This window comes from Pecten maximus, chromosome 3 (genome assembly GCF_902652985.1).
Source record: "Pecten maximus chromosome 3, xPecMax1.1, whole genome shotgun sequence".
Lineage (NCBI taxonomy): Eukaryota > Metazoa > Mollusca > Bivalvia > Pectinida > Pectinidae > Pecten > Pecten maximus.
The window spans coordinates 38027848-38046287 of NC_047017.1; the positions used below are offsets into that span (position 1 = coordinate 38027848).

The 18440-nt window shown below is 35.8% G+C and overlaps 2 protein-coding genes across 4 annotated transcripts; both read left to right on the plus strand.

Annotated features, from left to right (window-relative positions):
• The first annotated feature begins 768 nt into the window (after positions 1–768).
• Positions 769–7331, plus strand: LOC117324103. 3 transcript variants are annotated; one of them, XM_033879761.1, is made up of 7 exons: positions 769–870; positions 1733–1849; positions 3002–3058; positions 3645–4398; positions 5439–5522; positions 6415–6573; positions 6970–7331. In XM_033879761.1, exons 2-7 carry the CDS (start codon positions 1733–1735, stop codon positions 7212–7214), a joined length of 1416 nt encoding a protein of 471 aa, XP_033735652.1. In that variant the 5' UTR covers positions 769–870; the 3' UTR covers positions 7215–7331. The 3 variants fall into 3 exon arrangements, with proteins under 3 accessions (XP_033735652.1, XP_033735653.1, XP_033735654.1); XM_033879762.1 differs by having other exon boundaries at positions 6988–7331; XM_033879763.1 differs by lacking the exon at positions 5439–5522.
• On the plus strand, positions 7159–17513 carry LOC117324102 (mis18-binding protein 1-like). The gene is made up of 8 exons (XM_033879760.1): positions 7159–7331; positions 7562–7682; positions 11211–11344; positions 11582–11672; positions 12792–12961; positions 14286–14488; positions 15815–17020; positions 17373–17513. Exons 1-7 carry the CDS (start codon positions 7277–7279, stop codon positions 16814–16816), a joined length of 1776 nt encoding a protein of 591 aa, XP_033735651.1. The 5' UTR covers positions 7159–7276; the 3' UTR covers positions 16817–17020; positions 17373–17513.
• The last annotated feature ends 927 nt before the right edge of the window (positions 17514–18440 follow it).

Genomic DNA, 18440 nt, shown 5'->3' on the forward strand with positions numbered 1-18440 from the left:
AAAAAATGAACCAAATTTTCAAAGTCTGCTCCACAAATGCATGAGCCATCAAGAACTAGATGATCTATTAACTTATCAAAATTTAGGTTACTGGCATTATTACGCAACTGACACAATAGAATATATTTAATGCCCTATGCTTACAGTAAAAAAAAAACATCAGAAATAAAGACAGGGAATACAGATTTAAGCTTATTTTTTAGGCTCGAGATAGATACAGAATCTCTAATAGAAGGATCTAAAGAGTTCTATAAGTTCATAGAAGAGGGGAAGAGACTGTTTTGATAGGAGCTAGTTCTAGAAGCAGGTATATTAAAGTATCTTTCATTTCTAAAATTGTAGTTAGTATTATACTACAGGGCCTTTCATTTATTGTTATTCCTAAAATACTGTCTCAAAAGTCTTTTTTTTTAAACAAGATTCTATGTAATAACTGTCTGTGTTACTAGTATAAGCAGAGACATATATACAGAGAGCTCTGTATAAAGCTATTCTGAAAACAGTAACTAGACTTCTATATGTAGATCATTTTCTATCTCGATCTATGCATGTTTTATGATTTCACTGTAAATGACGTGTTATGTTTTAATTGATCTAATTAAACCGTATGTCAAACAATTAGAGCTTAAAGAATACGACATACTACTTTTTAATTGTGCTTATAATATAACGGGCTTTAGGTCCAGTGTAGTAAATAGGGTATGCGTTCCGTTTTATTATTTCAAATTTAGATCATCATAGTCACAGTCAATGAAACGCTTTATTGATTTGTCAGTAAAGTAAGCGTTGGTGTGATTTCAAAACAGAAAGGCGGGCATTGCGAAAAGAAAAGATGAAGATCTTATTTGGGTTTTGATAAAACTTTCCGAGGTAGGCCTATAGTATGGAAAGCCTTTTATAAAAAATGATACACACTTGTTTTAAGAATGTAAACAGTATCATGATAACGTTACATCCTGTACTGTACAGGGGTTTGCTGCCAAGCAGTACGTAAACAGTACCGTTACGCTTATGTACTGTAACAGTCACTAGGTACTGTACATGTAGGGTATATCCGTATGGCCTATTATGAACATCTCGCCCATTTTGACTACGTAACCTTAATCATAACCTTGCGTTGGATGTTTCAGTTGTACACTGCACAATATGCAAACGCTAACAGTTAGCGTGCTTTATTATGAAGTTGCCATCTTCGATTCACGGAACACGATTCAATATATTGCGGAAATTGCACAGTAGACTACAGTACTGTACCCATACTGTATATAAACTATGGCTATAATCTCACGTCAAGTTGATTTTTGAAAGCACACGTTACATCTCTCTGGTAGTTTGCAAAAGCTAATTAACAGTGAAAATTCAAAACCGTTAAGAAACATACAGTACACAAATCTCTTTTGTACAAGATACAATGATCTTTATTTTGTGTCGTGTGTTTTAAAAACAAACACCTTGTAACAAGGAAGAGAATAGTGTGTCTCGAGCGGGAATCGAACCCCCTTGCGCAAAGCTAGAAGGCGACCATATTACCATGTTCACTATTTACAATTAAAACCAGCTGCCACTAGCTCAGAGCTATTTCAATGACGGACACAATTTAAATGTATCAATACAAGATAATGTAGTACACAGAAAAACTATAATAGGCATGCAAATATTCATCACAGTTGGAACAAAATAATTTCATTTTCTTATCTGATGGAATTCTCTTAATTTGTTTTTCTCATTCCAGATGAATCATAATCGGCAACACTTTGGGTGCTCCTCCGTGAAAAGTGATGAATCATCACAACAGCTGATTATCAAAAATGCATTTGACCGATTATATGAGAGAAGTCCACTCCCTGAAGTAAGGAGAACATTGGGAGGGAAAAAAAGTTTAATTGATTTGAATTTAGGTTTATTTACTTTTACTAACAGTGTGTCTAGCTCCCCAGTGGCCAAATAGGGTCAATATTGCAAAATCTTTAGAGATCCTTCCTCTGTAACATGTTAACATCTTCTGAATGAATTGATGGATATTTATCAAATTTGATCTCAAGGATTATCAGGTTAAGGGGATCAAATGTTTAATAAAAAAGGGACTGGTTCCTAAGGAGTGGTAGAGATATGGGCCCCATCTGACAGATAAAAGAGGAATTTCTTGAGGATTTTACTTTATGTATGTATTAACATGAAGGGATTTTGATTGAATTTGATCTGCAGCATTCTTGTACAACATGAATATGGGTTGTTTATATTGAAAGCCTGTTCCTTCTAGGTTTCACCTTAATTTTCTTTAATCCTCTTATTGGAAAATTTCATTTTGAGCATGATTGATGGAATTGCCATTGGAAATAATTCAAATTGATAAGAATTATTGGATGGCAGTTTGATGATATGCTCATATTGACCCTGACTGACCCCCAGGGTTGATGGATGGGGCCACAATGGATCAAATTGACTGAACTAATATACCAGACCTTATGTGACCATTAAAACCCATAAGCCTCTTGTTTGTTAAAAGCTGGTTCATTTCCCCACTTTTTTGGAACACTTTACACAAAGAAAAGAAAAAGATTGACACACTTTTTACCATGGAATTTGAGGAGGATATTGTCAGTTTCAAATTCTAAAGTCAACCTGTTATTAACAGTAAAGTTGTGAATGGAAAAAAATAGCAGTGTTGAAACAGACATGATAAAAATTGTAAAGAAAAAAGCATATTGGGTATTGCACATGCTAAAGCAAATACATGTCCCCTACTGGCTCCTACCAAAATCCCTGAAACTCCAACTTGTCTGAGATATTATGGTCCTTTATCATTGTGTAAAGTTCAACCAAAATCCCTCAAGGAATGAAGCGGTTAGCGTGCTGACAAACCTTGGCGTTGCGTACAAGACAGAGAGGAAACCTATATTTTCCTGCTAGGGAGGTGACTAACAAGTGGAAATCTATCTTGAACTGTTAAATTCCTGATATGGTGTACACCAGTTTAACAAGCTCTTTCTAATTCTTTTAGCTTCTCCAAAGTCACCTTGGGAACAGTCCGAAGAAAAGGTTCCATGGAACAGGCAACGTAAGATTTTATCACTTCAAAATGTAGTATACACTGACTGTACAAGTAATACATGTTTTATTTTTGTATCTTCAGACAAATTGATTTTTGTGGGTAAGAGTGTCATATTTTTGTGATCGATGAATAAGGAGAATTATGATTTTGGAAAATTTGGCTTTTTTTTTTTTTTGTTGTTGCAATGCAAGATCAACATTTGCAAATGTCTATCAAACTATTGCTTTATTAATGTGGAGGTTTGTAGTACTAGTTGTGGGGGGGGGGGGGGGGGGGGGGGGGGGGGGATATAGAAATTTTAGTGAAATTCAGAGCTATGCCAGACATATTATGATATATACATGTGTATATGTGTAATTCTGTTGTATGTAATACTTAGAAGTGTATAAATAGGATATATTTTAGGTGTTCAATAGGTTGTGATACATTATAATATTGCACCTGACCTCTGTATTTGATAATGTAATTAAAATATATGCCTGGTTAGTTATGATATGATTGAAATTCATGTACATGTTTTCAGTTTTGAAATTACTATGAATTTAATAAGGAACACAGAATAACTATTTTCTGATTTTTTATTGCAACACAGGCAACACCATCTGACAGATTTAACCAGATTTATGCATCTCTGAAGAAAACAAGAAAGACTGATACTTCACTTTCTCACTCAGACCATAGTGCTAGTTTTTCCCACAACAACAGTTTCTCCAAAGACTATGTCCATGATTCCCCACACTTGAACAGAAGTTCAGATTCTGTGTTCAGGAGTCCTGTTCGACACTGGGATGACAGAGACACAAGTTTTAGCAGAGGTGCAGAAAACAAAAAAAATCCTAATCAGAACCGAAATAACAACTACAACAGTGAGTTTTCATTGAGACTTGACAATGAAAAGAATGTAAGACACAATATTGAAGTGTATGGAGAATCAAGAGACAAGTTTGTCGGAGAATCCACTCAGGGAGTAAACTCACAAGTTTCTTTTAGGGATGATGATTTCAGAGAAGATTTTGAATGTGACAGTGAAAATCGTGAAATCGTAGAAAGAGGGGCAAATTTTAAGCATAGAAACCATCAGTATAGGAAGGAAAGGGACACTCAAATCTCTGGGAGATATCGCAAGGAGAATGTAAACCGTACAGGCATGTCTGGTTGTCAATGGGACAAATCAGACTCTCATAGGGACATTCAAAATTTTGACATGCTCACAGGTAACCAAGAAGACAACCAACTTGTTTCCCCTGTCATACCAATCCAAGGGCGTGGACGCAAACCTCTTTGCACCAAGGGACCTGTGATGTCTGATCAGACACACTCTCGTTATGAAATATTAAGATCAAAAGGTAATTACGAAATAAATGCTTACGGTTTAGAAACTGTAATGTCCTTATATGGTACATACATATATCAGGACATTTTTATGAATTTATTTTTGATAGATGTCTGGAGTTGATAACCTTTATTTTTTAAAATTTTTACTCAAAACAAAGAGAAAAAATAATTCATCAAGAAAGTTAAGAATTGGAATTGGATTGTGCTGCTAATTTGTGCATAGCACTAGCATTGTATGTGGTACAATGTTATCACATTTTATGAATGTACTGTGCACATAATTGTTTGATAATGTATGGTTTAATGATTTAAGTACTGTGTGAACATATTTCCGACAAAATCTGCTTTTATATTACATTTTAGGTAACTTACTGGTAATTCCAGTCAAATGAACTTTTTTGCTTTAATAACATATATACTTTAGAGTCTGAGACATGGTGTGTAGCAGGAGGTGATTAGATATGTTCCATTTGTTGGCTGTAGTGTTTAATTGTGATTTACCTGTCTGTTTTGTACAAGGTCTGTATGAAGAATGACTAATTGATTTGTACTAGGTCCTGTATGAAGAATGACTAATTGATTTGTACAAGGTCCGTATGAAGAATGACTAATTGATTTGTACTAGGTCCTGTATGAAGAATGACTAATTGATTTGTACTAGGTCCTGTATGAAGAATGACTAATTGATTTGTACTAGGTCCTGTATGAAGAATGACTAATTGATTTGTACAAGGTCCTGTATGAAGAATGACTAATTGATTTGTACAAGGTCCTGTATGAAGAATGACTAATTGATTTGTACTAGGTCCTGTATGAAGAATGACTAATTGATTTGTACAAGGTCTGTATGAAGAATGACTAATTGATTTGCAAGAAAGTGATCCAGTGATCCTCATGCTCTTAACCGTTATGTTGACTCTGATCTTCCGAAACTTAATGAATGACTAATGTAATTATGAAAAAATATTTTGAAATGCACTGATCATTTCGTATGAATTTCTACTTCATTATTTCTTGAATTTTGATAATCATAATTCATCTGTATTTGCAGAAAGATCTTGTAGAGAAGAAAGGAGTATTAATAAAGGCAGGGAAGCAACAGTTGATTACAATAGTGAATCCGATTTTGAGAGAGGTGGGCATGAGCCTGGAGACGTTTTGAAGACTATCTTAACTGTTTCACAATAATGTTATTAATTCATATTAGTCACTGTTGTTGGTCTAGCTGATAATAATAAAATAAAGGTTTTAATGTATGCACGACAGTGGTACTCAATATTTAACTCCTGCAGGATGCATTCAAATTTTTAGTACCCATTAATATATCTCTTAGTAATTGAAAATGGTGTTATGAACTTGCTTGATACAAATCCTACAAAAAATAAAGGCCTAGGGGCATTCTTTCATTCGGACATCGGAAACATGCACAATTTCTATTGATGATATCTATGTCCGAATGATGATTATATGATTGTACGTGCCTACATGTAATGAAATTAATGCCAAAATGTACAAGAAAAAGGCATATCATATACAAATACTGTATGCCTTTGCAGTAGTTAGTGTTACTAAGGGTCGAATTAAGAATTTTCAGGACTTAATACTCGAAGAACTTTCGTTTATCTTGAGTGTAAAACTGCTTTATTAATGTAAAGATTATAATTTTTACTATTAGGAAAAATACATATTTTCCAGTAAGACTACCTTAACTTTATTAAAACGAAGGAATGCCCCTTTAATGCAATTAATTTGAAGGAAAAGAGCATGATTTATTTCACACATCGTCAGTGTGAAGTGGGCTGACAATTGATTTTCATACACAAACCATGTGAATTTGTTTACAAACTGATGGAGATGGGATAAAAGATGATAATTTTCTTCCTTGAGAATATAACAAACAAATCTCAACCTTTGAATGAGATTGCTAAATGTCCAACAAAAGCCTCAGTATGTACATTCCAGAATTCAGATTGAGTTTAATTTGTCACAATCAGCCTGGCTTATTATTTAGCAATTGTAATTTGCAGAATATGGAAATCCTGGTTGTGATAGAGCTGAATCAGATGGAAGCATTAGTGATATTGACCTTATACAAAGTGATAATGAGGACATCCACCCCCATCCGACTGACCACAACAGTCAGGGCCATGAGGGAAATCATGAGCTCCAGTCTATCTCCCATCAAGGTCAGTGTTGGAATGATTGTACCATTGCTATTTAATGTCTACTTCATTCTTGTTGTAACTAACTGTTCTATAGTGAACATTGCTCAAATGAAAATTGTTACTAGTATCCTTATAGGACCCTAATCAGTTTCTCTTCTCTTGAAGATCTTGGAACAGATAATCAGTCTTAAAATTTAAATCAATTCAAATAACAGCTAGAAAATAACTGTTGAATCTATTTTTTTCTTGAACTATGATTTAGCTGATTAGTGATGCATGAATTAGCTTGACTTTGTAATCTTTTGATTTTAAAAACAGAAATGATATTGCACATTGTCTTGTAAGCAAGAGGAATCTTCCTATTAGATATTAAGAAATCATACAAAAGTTGATAAGAGTTGTATTGTATTAACAAAGGTACAGAGATTGACACAGAAGATACTCGAGTACATCATGGATCTGTATCCATGGCTGATCAGGATGCAGAAAAAGTCTTACTAGATCAACCTAGTGAGGCAGCCATTGGCAAGAGGAGTCTGGGCAAGAAAGGCAAATGTGATAGTGATAGAGATAATAGGTCTGACAATAGAGGAGAAAGTGAAAGGTGGCATCATCTACAGCAGAGGACACCACAGAATATAATAAAGTGGAGGATACATTAGAGGACATAACAGCAGAGGACACATTGGAGGATATATTAGAGGACATAACAGCAGAGGATACGATGGACGATATATTAGACGATGTGACAGAAGAGGACACAATAGAGAATGGTCCAGGTATTCGGTGATGTTATATTGATGTTACACCTGATTCTCGGAAATCTCATTCATTGTGCATTGGGCAGCTCAGGATATGCTCGATAATTTTTACCTATGATTGGTTTAATGTCTTGATTTTACATTTGAAAAAAAAGTGATTGCTGATTTAAAATATTAACAGGAAAATGCACATGTGATCATTTATTTTTACACAAGAATTATCAGATTTTTTAAAATCAATTTGTCAGATAAAAAAGGAAAGGAAAAGGCAGCTGGTAAAATGGCCAACAAAGAAGAGCGGATCCTGTATGAGTGGATTATCAAACCTGTGGAGTCAGTTAAAGGAGTTTGTGTGGAGGGAAAACAGAGGTAGATAGAGAACCTTGAGAAGGTTATAATGTTTTAATTTCTCAGCTGAAAATAAACAAATTGACAGCAGAAATTATCTAAACCTATCCTTCTCCAGACTTATCACCTCTTTATACCAGACGAGACATTAATGTGTGAATCACCTCTTTATACCAGACGAGACATTAATGTGTGAAATTGTTTCTTCTTTATTATAGCATAAATAAACTTCCTAATATCAATCCCTAAATTTTGATCCTATTGATGAAGAATGTTTAAAACAAATTCTTAAAAGTAATGGTGCTATATTGCAGGAGAGAGTTAATGCTTTCAAAGATTACAAAACAAAAAAATATTGATAATGAATGAAATAAAGTTTTATAATAGAAGTAATTATATAAAACACCTTCACATGAATAACGGAAATTCAATTTCATCGTTATCAAGTACAATTCAGTATTAAAAATTTCAGCATTATTTATTAGCTCACCTGGCCCGAAGGGCCGGTGAGCTTATGGCATAGGCGCAGCGTCCTGTCGTCCGTCCGTCAACTTTTCCTTTAAATCGCTACTAGTCCTAAACTACTCAGTGGATTTTGACCAAATTTGGTCTGAAGCATCCTTGGGTGAAGGGGAACCAATTTTGTATAAACGGTGGGTCTGGCCCCCCAGGGGCCTTAGGGGCGGGGCCCAATAGGGGAAATATAGCAAATTCTTTAAAATCCTTCTTCTTCTGTAGAAATGAAGGGATTTGATTCATATTTGGTCTGAAGCATCCTTGGGTGAAGGGGAACCAATTTTGTATAAACGGTGGGTCTGGCCCCCCAGGGGTCTTAGGGGCGGGGCCCAATAGGGGAAATATAGCAAATTCTTTAAAATCCTTCTTCTTCTGTAGAAATGAAGGGATTTGATTCATATTTGGTCTGAAGCATCCTTGGGTGAAGGGGAACCAATTTTGTATAAACGGTGGGTCTGGCCCCCCCAGGGGCCTTAGGGGCGGGGCCCAATAGGGGAAATATAGCAAATTCTTCAAAATCCTTCTTCTTCTGTAGAAATGAAGGGATTTGATTCATATTTGGTCTGAAGCCTCCTTGGGTGAAGGGGAACCAATTTTGTATAAACGGTGGGTCTGGCCCCCCAGGGGCCTGGGGGGTGGGGCCCAATAGGGGAATATTGCATATTCTTTAAAATCCTTCTTCTTCTGCAGGAATAAAGGGATTTGATCCATGTTGGGTCTGAAGCATTCTTGGGTGAAGGGGAACCAATTTTGTATAAACAGTGGGTCTGGCCTCCTAGGGGCCTGAGAGGCGGGGCCCAATAGGGGAAATATAGCAAATTCTTTGAAATCCTTCTTCTTCTGTAGGAATAAAGGGATTTGATCCATATTTGGTCTAAAACATCCTTGGGTGAAGGGGAACCAATTTTGTATAAACGGTGGGTCTGGCCCCCCAGGGGCCTGGGGGTTGGGCCCAATAGGGGAATATTGCATATTCTTTAAAATCCTTCTTCTTCTGCAGGAATAAAGGGATTTGATCCATGTTTGGTCTGAAGCATTCTTGGGTGAAGGGGAACCAATTTTGTATAAACGGTGGGTCTGGCCTCCTAGGGGCCTGAGGGGCGGGGCCCAATAGGGGAAATATAGCAAATTCTTTGAAATCCTTCTTCTTCTGTAGGAATAAAGGGATTTGATCCATATTTGGTCTGAAACATCCTTGGGTGAAGGGGAACCAATTTTGTATAAACGGTGGGTCTGGCCCCCCAGGGGCCGTAGGGGTGGGGCCCAATAGGGGAAATATAGCAAATTCTTTAAAATCCTTCTACTTCTGTAGAAATGAAGGGATTTGATTCATATTTGGTCTGAAGCATCCTTGGGTGAAGGGGAACCAATTTTGTATAAACGATGGGTCTGGCCCCCCAGGGGCCTGGGGGGTGGGGCCCAATAGGGGAATATTGCATATTCTTTAAAATCCTTCTTCTTTTGCAGGAATAAAAGGATTTGATCCATGTTTGGTCTGAAGCATCCTTGGGTGAAGGGAAACCAATTTTGTATAAATGGTTGGTCTGGCCCCCAGGGGCCTTAGGGGTGGGGCCCAATAGGGGAAGTAGGGTTAATCCTTTAAATCGCTACTAGTCATAAAGTTATAAATGAATTTGAACCAAATTTGGTCAGTAACATTCTTGGGAGAAGGGGAACAGAGTTTGTATACATTTTTACTCTGAACCCCCAGGGGCCTGAGGGGCGGAGTCAAAAAGGGGAAATAGATATTAGTCTTTAAATCGCTACTAGTCATAAAGTTTTTAATGGATTTTAACTAGATTTGGTCAGGAACATCCTTGGGGGAAGGTGAACAGAGTTTGTATTAATTTTTACTCTGAACTCCCAGGGGCCTGAGGGGCCGGGCCAAATAGGGGAAATAGGGTTAATCTTTTAAATCACTGCTAGTCATAAAGTTATGAATGAATTAGAACCAAATTTGGTCAGGAACATCCTTGGGAGAAGGGGAACAGAGTTTGTGTACATTTTTACTCTGAACCCCCAGGGGCCTGAGGGGCGGAGCCAAATATGGGAAATAAAGATTAGTCTTTAAATCGCTACTGGTCATAAAATTTTTCATGGATTTTAATTAGATTTGGTCAGGAACATCCTTGGGGGAAGGGGAACCGAGTTTGTATAAATTTTTACTCTGAACCCTCAGGGGCCTGAGGGGCGGGGCCAAATAGGGGAAATAGGGTTAATCCTTTAAATCGCTACTAGTCATAAAGTTATGAATGAATTTGAACCAAATTTGGTCAGGAACATCATTGGGAGAAGGGGAACAGAGTTTTGAATAAATTTTTACTCTGAATCCCTAGGTGCCTGAGGGGCGGGGCCAAATAGAGGAAATAGGGTTAATCATTTGAATCGCTACTAGTCATAAAGTTATGGATGAATTTGAACAGGAACATCCTTGGGAGAAGGGGGAACAGAGTTTGTATAAATTTTTACTCTGAACCCCCAGGGGCCTGAGGGGCGGGGCCAAATAGGGGAATAGAGATTAGTCTTTAAATTGCTACAAGTCATAAAGTTATGAATGAATTAGAACCATATTTTGTCAGGAACATCCTTGGGGGGAGGGGAACAGAGTTTGTATAAATTTTACTCTGAACACCCAGGGGCCTGAGGGGCAGAGTCTAAGAGGCCCAAGGGTCTTTCCCCAGCCTAAGGGACTTAGTTTCTTCAAACACAATTAGGTTGTAAAAATAATCCATAGGGTCTTTCAGTCTCTTAGAGAGTATGTGTATGAATAAATTGAACATGAACATTATTTTGACATTTGGTCAAATCCAACCAGGTGAGCGATACAGGCCCCATGGGCCTCTTGTTCTTGTTTAGTTCAAGATCCAACAATATTAGGTACCATGTCACATTAATTTGACATTGGGTAAAGAAAACTGCAATATCAAAAAGGCATAATCATTTTTTTAAACCAATGGTTTTAAGGAAAGTTTTCATTTGAATGTTTCTATTGATATACACCATGGTTTTGATTGATTTACCTTCCTGTTACAGTGAATCAGCAAATGAAGAATTCTGGAAAAGTTCTGTTATCAGAGACAGGATAAATAAAACAACAGTACAGACAGCATCTGGCACAGTGTATAAGCTGATCGGTGATATAGACCATGTTTATACTTTGAACGAAGGTAAGTATGTGGTAGCTATAGACTAAACACAGCATATATGTACAGTGACGTTATAGACTACAAAATGCATATACATGTCACAGATAATTTTGTGTTCAAGACAGTCTGGGTATTAATTTTATGAAGTTTGAAATTACAGAATTTTATACTATTCTTAATTTAAAACTTGTATACTTTGATTAATTTTTTTTTCAACCTACAGAAAATAAACTCTATTTTTTTTTGTTTCATTTTCAGGCTTTTCCAAGAAGCTTGTTAATGCCTTCAGCTATGGTTTTCCTAAGAACTGGAAACAGTTGATAGCTGACTACTTTGATAAAACTGAAATGTAAGTATACAGGTACAGTGCTTATAAAACATTTTCTTTAGTTGTTAAGCATGTATTTAAGAATATATTGTACAGTCAAACCTGCTCTAACGACCCCCTGTCTATAACGACCGGTTTTAAGATTCCCCATCCGGTGATTTTGGAACGGCAGTCGCTAATTTGTTTTCTATAGCGACCGATTTCTGTCAGCCATCTTCTGCTCTCAGCAGTCATCTCATAAAATCCCCGGAAAATTCAGACACATCGACCCTGGTCTGATTATACAAACAAAGGACCACCACAACCCTGGCCTGATTCATTATATAAGCAAAAGACCTTTACCACATGTTAGCCTATAATTACTGTAGCTGCCCTGGCCTGGGGCTCGGTGAGAGAGGAGTTGGGTCACCATGCGTGTCAGTGTTACAGTACAACTGTGCATAGGTGGCTTCATTTGACACGGTCAGTTAATTTTGTGATTACATCTAGGATACATCACTTCAATAACAAACACTGGTCATATCTGTCAACAAGATTTACTCACATGAAAGCCAATAATGCCTTTCTTAATCGTAGCTGTCAGTACTAGCGTTTATACTGCCACTTTAATTAGTCCATACCAATAAAAAGTCGTAAACTGCCTCAAGTATCCAGATTTCAATTTGGGTCAGAAAAAAACAATTTTAGGTTTTAAGAAGTTAGACTATATCACAAAATATTTAGTAGTAACACAAATAGAATTAATGCTTCGCACTCGTGAAAATATCAATATTCTGTCATACTCGTGAAATATATGTCATATTAATCGGGAAACCATTCAATATCCTATATTTATGATGCATTTGTATATAAAATATCCAGATTATGAAATTGCTGACTTTTTTTCTCTGTTGTCAACAATTAAATTGCTGAAGTCTACATATTCGAAGCCTTATTTTCAAATGCTGACAATTACCAATCTATATAAACTGGACACCTGTGTGAACTGGCCAAATATTCTGGTATCGGTATACGTAACATCCAGTTTAAACAGGTTAAACTGTACTGACCGTAAATCTAGATATATTTTTATTAATATAGATATATGTACATTTATTCTTACCAGATTAATATAAATGTATGTACATTTATTCTTACCAGAGCGATTGACTCTGATGAAGAACATCAACAGGAGAAAGCTGAACATAAGAAGCCTGAAGTGAAGAAAAATAAATCAAAGGTCAAGAATCTGACAACAAAGAATGATCATAAGTTTATGTCACCAAAGAATACCAGAGGGACACAGGGTGAAGCGAATTCTGATACACTTGGTATGTTTCGGTCAATTGCTGTATAGTTTCCTTGTGTGTTTGGTTAATTACAGTGTAGTTTCCTTGTATGTTTCGGTCAATTACAGTATGGTTTCCTTGTGTGGACTTTAATATACCTGTAACTATTCATTTTGGTTGATTGGTGATATATATTATGTAGTGTTTCTTCAAGTTTTAGATCTACTTTTTCCCCAACCAACTGATACTATCTATGGTCTGTCCAACATTCTGCCCATTTTGTCAGGTTTTATTACCACTACTTCTCACAAGCTAATATAGCTAATAGGGATCTTTTTGAAATTTTATGCACATGTTCATTATAATTGCTACTTTTGCCTGTAACATATTATGATATTTCAACCTTTGAAGTAAGTAACCACTCTTTCTGAAGGAAAAAAAACAACTAATAAAGGGATCATCTGGGAACACCATATAAGCATGATAAGTATTCGAGTCTTTAAGATCTTGTCCAATATTGAAACTTTTGGGACATGATTACTCTGGGGTAAGTACACTGTGTAGTGTATGGTCAAGATGTCATTACCAAAGGACAAAGTCTTTTTTGATAAAATTGAATTTATCATTTTGTTTGTGGCAAACTTAGTATAGCAAAATTACAAAGCATTGTTACAGGATATCTACTTCTGTTGATTCAGGTTTAAGGTAATTGTCCTTAAGTAAAATGTTCTTTCCAGTAAAACTTTATTGAGGACAACAAAGGCTGTTGGTTCTTCTGTGATTTATTTTGATGTAACCAGTTAGTCAGTGATTAGAATCAGATCTTTTGTGTTCACTTAAAATTAACTTAACTTTCCAGTCTCTGAATTAAGTGTCTAGATCTTTTATACTTTGTTTCTTTAAAGACAATGACAAGTGAACACGATTTAGATGGATGTATAAGTATAATGTTACTGTAGATAAAGATTTATTGGCCCCTACCAGTGAAACTGGGGAAGTACATGTTTCCTCTCCGTTCGTATTATACATGTATGTATGTGTCTACATATGTAATGTAATGCCAAAGTTTGTCTGTGCTCTAGCAGCTTTAATAAAACTTCACACAATGAATGTCAATGATAAAAGACCATAATATCTCAGACAAGTTTGAGTGTCAAGGTCACTTACTATTAAGTGTGGGGCGGTATGGGTCATGACCCAATATGCTTGTAGTAATATAAGGATCATCAGAATTTAAATGTCCTGAAAATATTTTATGATTATCTACATATACTATTTATTTACATGTAGCAGTGATATGTGTAATGCAGTTTTTATCCAGCAGCCAAATCGGAAAATTCACCATTTTTTCTTCTATCATGTATAGTATGTACACCAGTCGGCCAGTTTGTGGATTTGAAAAATCTGAAGAAGACAAGGAGTGGTCGTATGGTGAAGCCACCATTATTTTGGTGGATGGGTCAGCAAATTGTGACAGACAGTGACAAGGTGGAATTGTCAGCCGTTACATCACATGCCAAAGACCACATACAGGGTATAGCCCACATCTATAGTGGAACTAAGACTAAGGTAAATATATAGAGTATAGCCCACATCTATAGCGGAACTAAGACTAAGGTAAATATATAGAGTATAGCCCACATCTATATTGGAACTAAGACTAAGGTAAATATATAGAGTATAGCCCACATCTATATTGGAACTAAGACTAAGGTAAATATATAGAGTATAGCCCACATCTATAGTGGAACTAAGACTAAGGTAAATATATAGAGTATAGCCCACATCTATAGTGGAACTAAGACTAAGGTAAATATATAGAGTATAGCCCACATCTATAGTAGAACTAAGACTAAGGTAAATATATAGAGTATAGCCCACATCTATAGGGGAACTAAGACTAAGGTAAATACAGTATATAGAGTATAGCCCACATCTATAGTAGAACTAAGACTAAGGTAAAGATATAGAGTATAGCCCACATCTATAGGGGAACTAAGACTAAGGTAAATATATAGAGTATAGCCCACATCTATAGGGGAACTAAAACTAAGGTAAATATATAGAGTATAGCCCACATCTATATTGGAACTAAGACTAAGGTAAATATATATAGTATAGCCCACATCTATATTGGAACTAAGACTTAGGTAAATATATAGAGTATAGCCCACATCTATAGCGGAACTAAGACTAAGGTAAATATATAGAGTATAGCCCACATCTATATTGGAACTAAGACTAAGGTAAATATATAGAGTATAGCCCACATCTATATTGGAACTAAGACTAAGGTAAATATATAGAGTATAGCCCACATCTATATTGGAACTAAAACTAAGGTAAATATATAGAGTATAGCCCACATCTATATTGGATTGAGTACAGTGGTACTAAGATTCAGATGAATGTACTTCAGAAATCTCTTTAGATATTACTATACATATTTTTCACATTTTAGTGTTTTTTTCTGTTTAAAGGTAAAATATGATTGAGCTAACTAGTTTCTCAATATTGATTTCAATGTTTTTTGGATATGCCGCGGTGGCCGAGTGGTTAGGTGTACCGACACTTTAACACTAGCCTTCCACCACTGGGTTGCGAGTTCGAAACCTACGTGGGGCAGTTGCCAGGTACTGACCGTAGGCCGGTGGTTTTTCTCCGGGTACTCCGGCTTTCCTCCACCTCCAAAACCTGGCACGTCCTTAAATGACCCTGGCTGTTAATAGGACGTTAAAAAAAAATAAACCAAAAAAAAAGATATGTCAATAGATTTAATACACCATTATGCTTAAATCCAATATTACAAGTATTTTCATTGTAAATTAAAACTAACAAACCTTAGGTTTGATTTAAATTCTTAATTTTTAACTTCTATAATATTATTTTTTTCAGGGAAAACAGACACCTAACTTAAATAGGTCATACAACACCAAGAAAATAAAATTAAACAAGTCAATGAATAAGACTGTAGGGAATGTTCTGGAGATGGAAAGCTCATATAGGAAAGCTCCATCTAACAAATCCCTCAGGTCTGCAAGTAAGTCCAGTAATTCTGAGTTAGAGGCTTCTTGTCAAAATAAGAAATTAAACAGAAGAAAGGGAAAAAAAGATTCTAATAATTCAACAAGTTTAACAGATGGGGATAGTAACTCCCAATGTTCTGACAGTGAATACCTGGACCCTGTGAAAGACATTGAAAAAACACTACAGAAGTCTAGAAGTAGTCGTTTGAAACTTCAACAAAAGAAGGGTAAGTGTTATGATGACAGTGATTCAACATCAAGGAAAAAGGAATCAACTGTCAGTGATGTTTTTACCATCAGCAGTGACGAGGAAAAGACCACACGACGAGGGAAACAGACCTCATCCAAACGTCAAGGAAAAAATACAAGAAAAAACACATCAAGAGTAAAACATTCTTCAACTGGGGAACAGAGTCCATCAGACTTGAGTAGTGAAGAAAACAGAAAAAGTGAAAAATATGATAAAAAGAAACAAGCAGACAAAATGTTGAGAGAAATTCAAGATAGTGAAAAAAAAGATGGTCGAGTGACCAGATCAAGGGTTTTAGATTCTAGTGAAAAATCAGACGTCCGAGTGACCAGGTCAAGGGTTTCAGATTCTAGTAATTTACTGTCATCTCTTCCAAGTAAAAACAACAATAAGGTCACACGTTCAAGGTCACGATCACAAGATGCAGAACCAATAAGATTAAGATCACAGACAAAGCAAACTGAGGCATCTTGTAGGTCACCACAGGAGGACCATTCTGATAGTGACAATGAAGCTAATAAACATTCAATATTGTCAAGGAAATCAAGCAAGTCAAAAAGAAAAAGTATGTTCAACTATTTTGGACTATTCATCTTCGGAGGAATATGTTCCCCAAACTAGGAAAAACAGATTGAGGAAAAGGAAATCTTCAAAACCCAACAGTTCTCAGTGTGCAACAGAGGATTCAGACAGTGAGGATTTTAGTCAAAAGACAGGAACTATAGTTAAAAATAGAACAATGTCCCGCCTTCATAACAAGCAAGAGAAAGGTGATAGAGAAGCTAGTAACATCTGGTCATCCTCCGAGGTGAAACGCCTTCAACAGTAAGTTATTTACAAAAATATCGCATGTAGCTAAATAACATGATTTAACTTGACCTAATTCAGAGGAAACTAGGTTGACATTTGCAGTTAATAAAGACAAATATGAAGTTGAGTAAATTGTTTAATTTACATTTTATTGGCAAATGGAGACTGTATGCAAGTAAACAAAACAGAGAGGTGATAATTTTACATTGAAGATTATTTTTCAAGATGGTATGAGATAAAATGAAATAAAGTATATATTATCTTTCCCGTTCCACTACATCAAAGATTATTCAAAGTTATTAGTAGTTACCAGTTTGGTACATATAAAACACAGGGTAATTGAATGTTCACTATTTATGTGTTACAGGGCTGTAGCCAGTGTAAGGTCAGATCACCCTGACTTCTGGCACTTGGTACAACAAGAAGTAATGACAAAGACAGTAGAGGAATGTCAGCAACACCACTGGAAGGACAGTGAAGTGAGAAATCAGAAAAAAACTAGGAAGGATAAATCTACAAATCATGGTTAGTTGATTGATGTACCTGAAAAGCATGGTTCTGGGTTTGTGTTGTTAGGCATTTCATAAAAATATTATGAAAAAAAAGCAAACATTATTAATTCTTATATAAGTATTCAATCTCTGATTATAAGATATAGGGAAGATTTATAGTTAAATGAAAACCTCAGTGGTTAATTGATGAATTTCCAAATCTTTGTGAAGAAATCTGAGAAATAGGGATAGTGTTGTGATTTAAACGTGAGGACCTGACAGAACATAGCTAACTGGCTCATGTCAACTCGCCCCGAAGGTGATGTGCAGTGTTTCCTAATGGCACTCGCCAGTCTACACTGCCAATCTGCTACCATACAGACATGTTTCACACTGTATCAGTTGGACCATAGACTCCCTTTTCTCTTCACAGGAATTCATAGACAAAGTCCATACAATATTTGTTCTCACATTGTGAATGATCACAATAATATTACAGAAATATGAAAACTGTGGTTAGCTATGAGAAATCTAAAATCTAATTCAGAAACCTAGGTACACTAACAGTGATTTGTTGGTAAATCTGGAATTGATCAATGTGTATAAATTAGGATAAGTTTATGAATCTGGAAACTATGAAGACCTAAAACATTGATATCGGGAAGTTCTTTATTTTTTCCTGCTTAATTTTCACTGTATGGCATTTTTCTGTGAGTTTGTCAAATGATACTTGATGGATGTGCTTTGTATACATGTAAATTTAGTAGGTTTTAATTGATATGTTTCAACTGTTTTTTCAAAAGCATACTACAAATAAAGCAGGGTGTGGGGGTATAGTGTACCAACATATTTCTAGTTAAACATACTAGTATACATGTATCTCTGTGTGGAAGGCGAAATAGAGTTTGTTATACAGATGTTTTAACAAATTAATAGAGATTTGG

What these genes read in the sequence shown, in the direction of transcription:
- LOC117324103 (XM_033879761.1), top strand. Translation starts at nt 1,733, where the DNA reads ATGAATCATAATCGGCAACACTTTGGGTGCTCCTCCGTGAAAAGTGAT. An exon ending in GGTTCCATGGAACAGGCAAC is followed by an intron (nt 3,059 to 3,644) that starts GTAAGATTTTAT and finishes ATTGCAACACAG; the next exon opens with GCAACACCATCTGACAGATT. An exon ending in CCAGTCTATCTCCCATCAAG is followed by an intron (nt 6,574 to 6,969) that starts GTCAGTGTTGGA and finishes GTATTAACAAAG; the next exon opens with GTACAGAGATTGACACAGAA.
- LOC117324102 (XM_033879760.1), top strand. Translation starts at nt 7,277, where the DNA reads ATGGACGATATATTAGACGATGTGACAGAAGAGGACACAATAGAGAAT. An exon ending in TGTTTATACTTTGAACGAAG is followed by an intron (nt 11,345 to 11,581) that starts GTAAGTATGTGG and finishes TTTCATTTTCAG; the next exon opens with GCTTTTCCAAGAAGCTTGTT. An exon ending in AGCGAATTCTGATACACTTG is followed by an intron (nt 12,962 to 14,285) that starts GTATGTTTCGGT and finishes TATCATGTATAG; the next exon opens with TATGTACACCAGTCGGCCAG.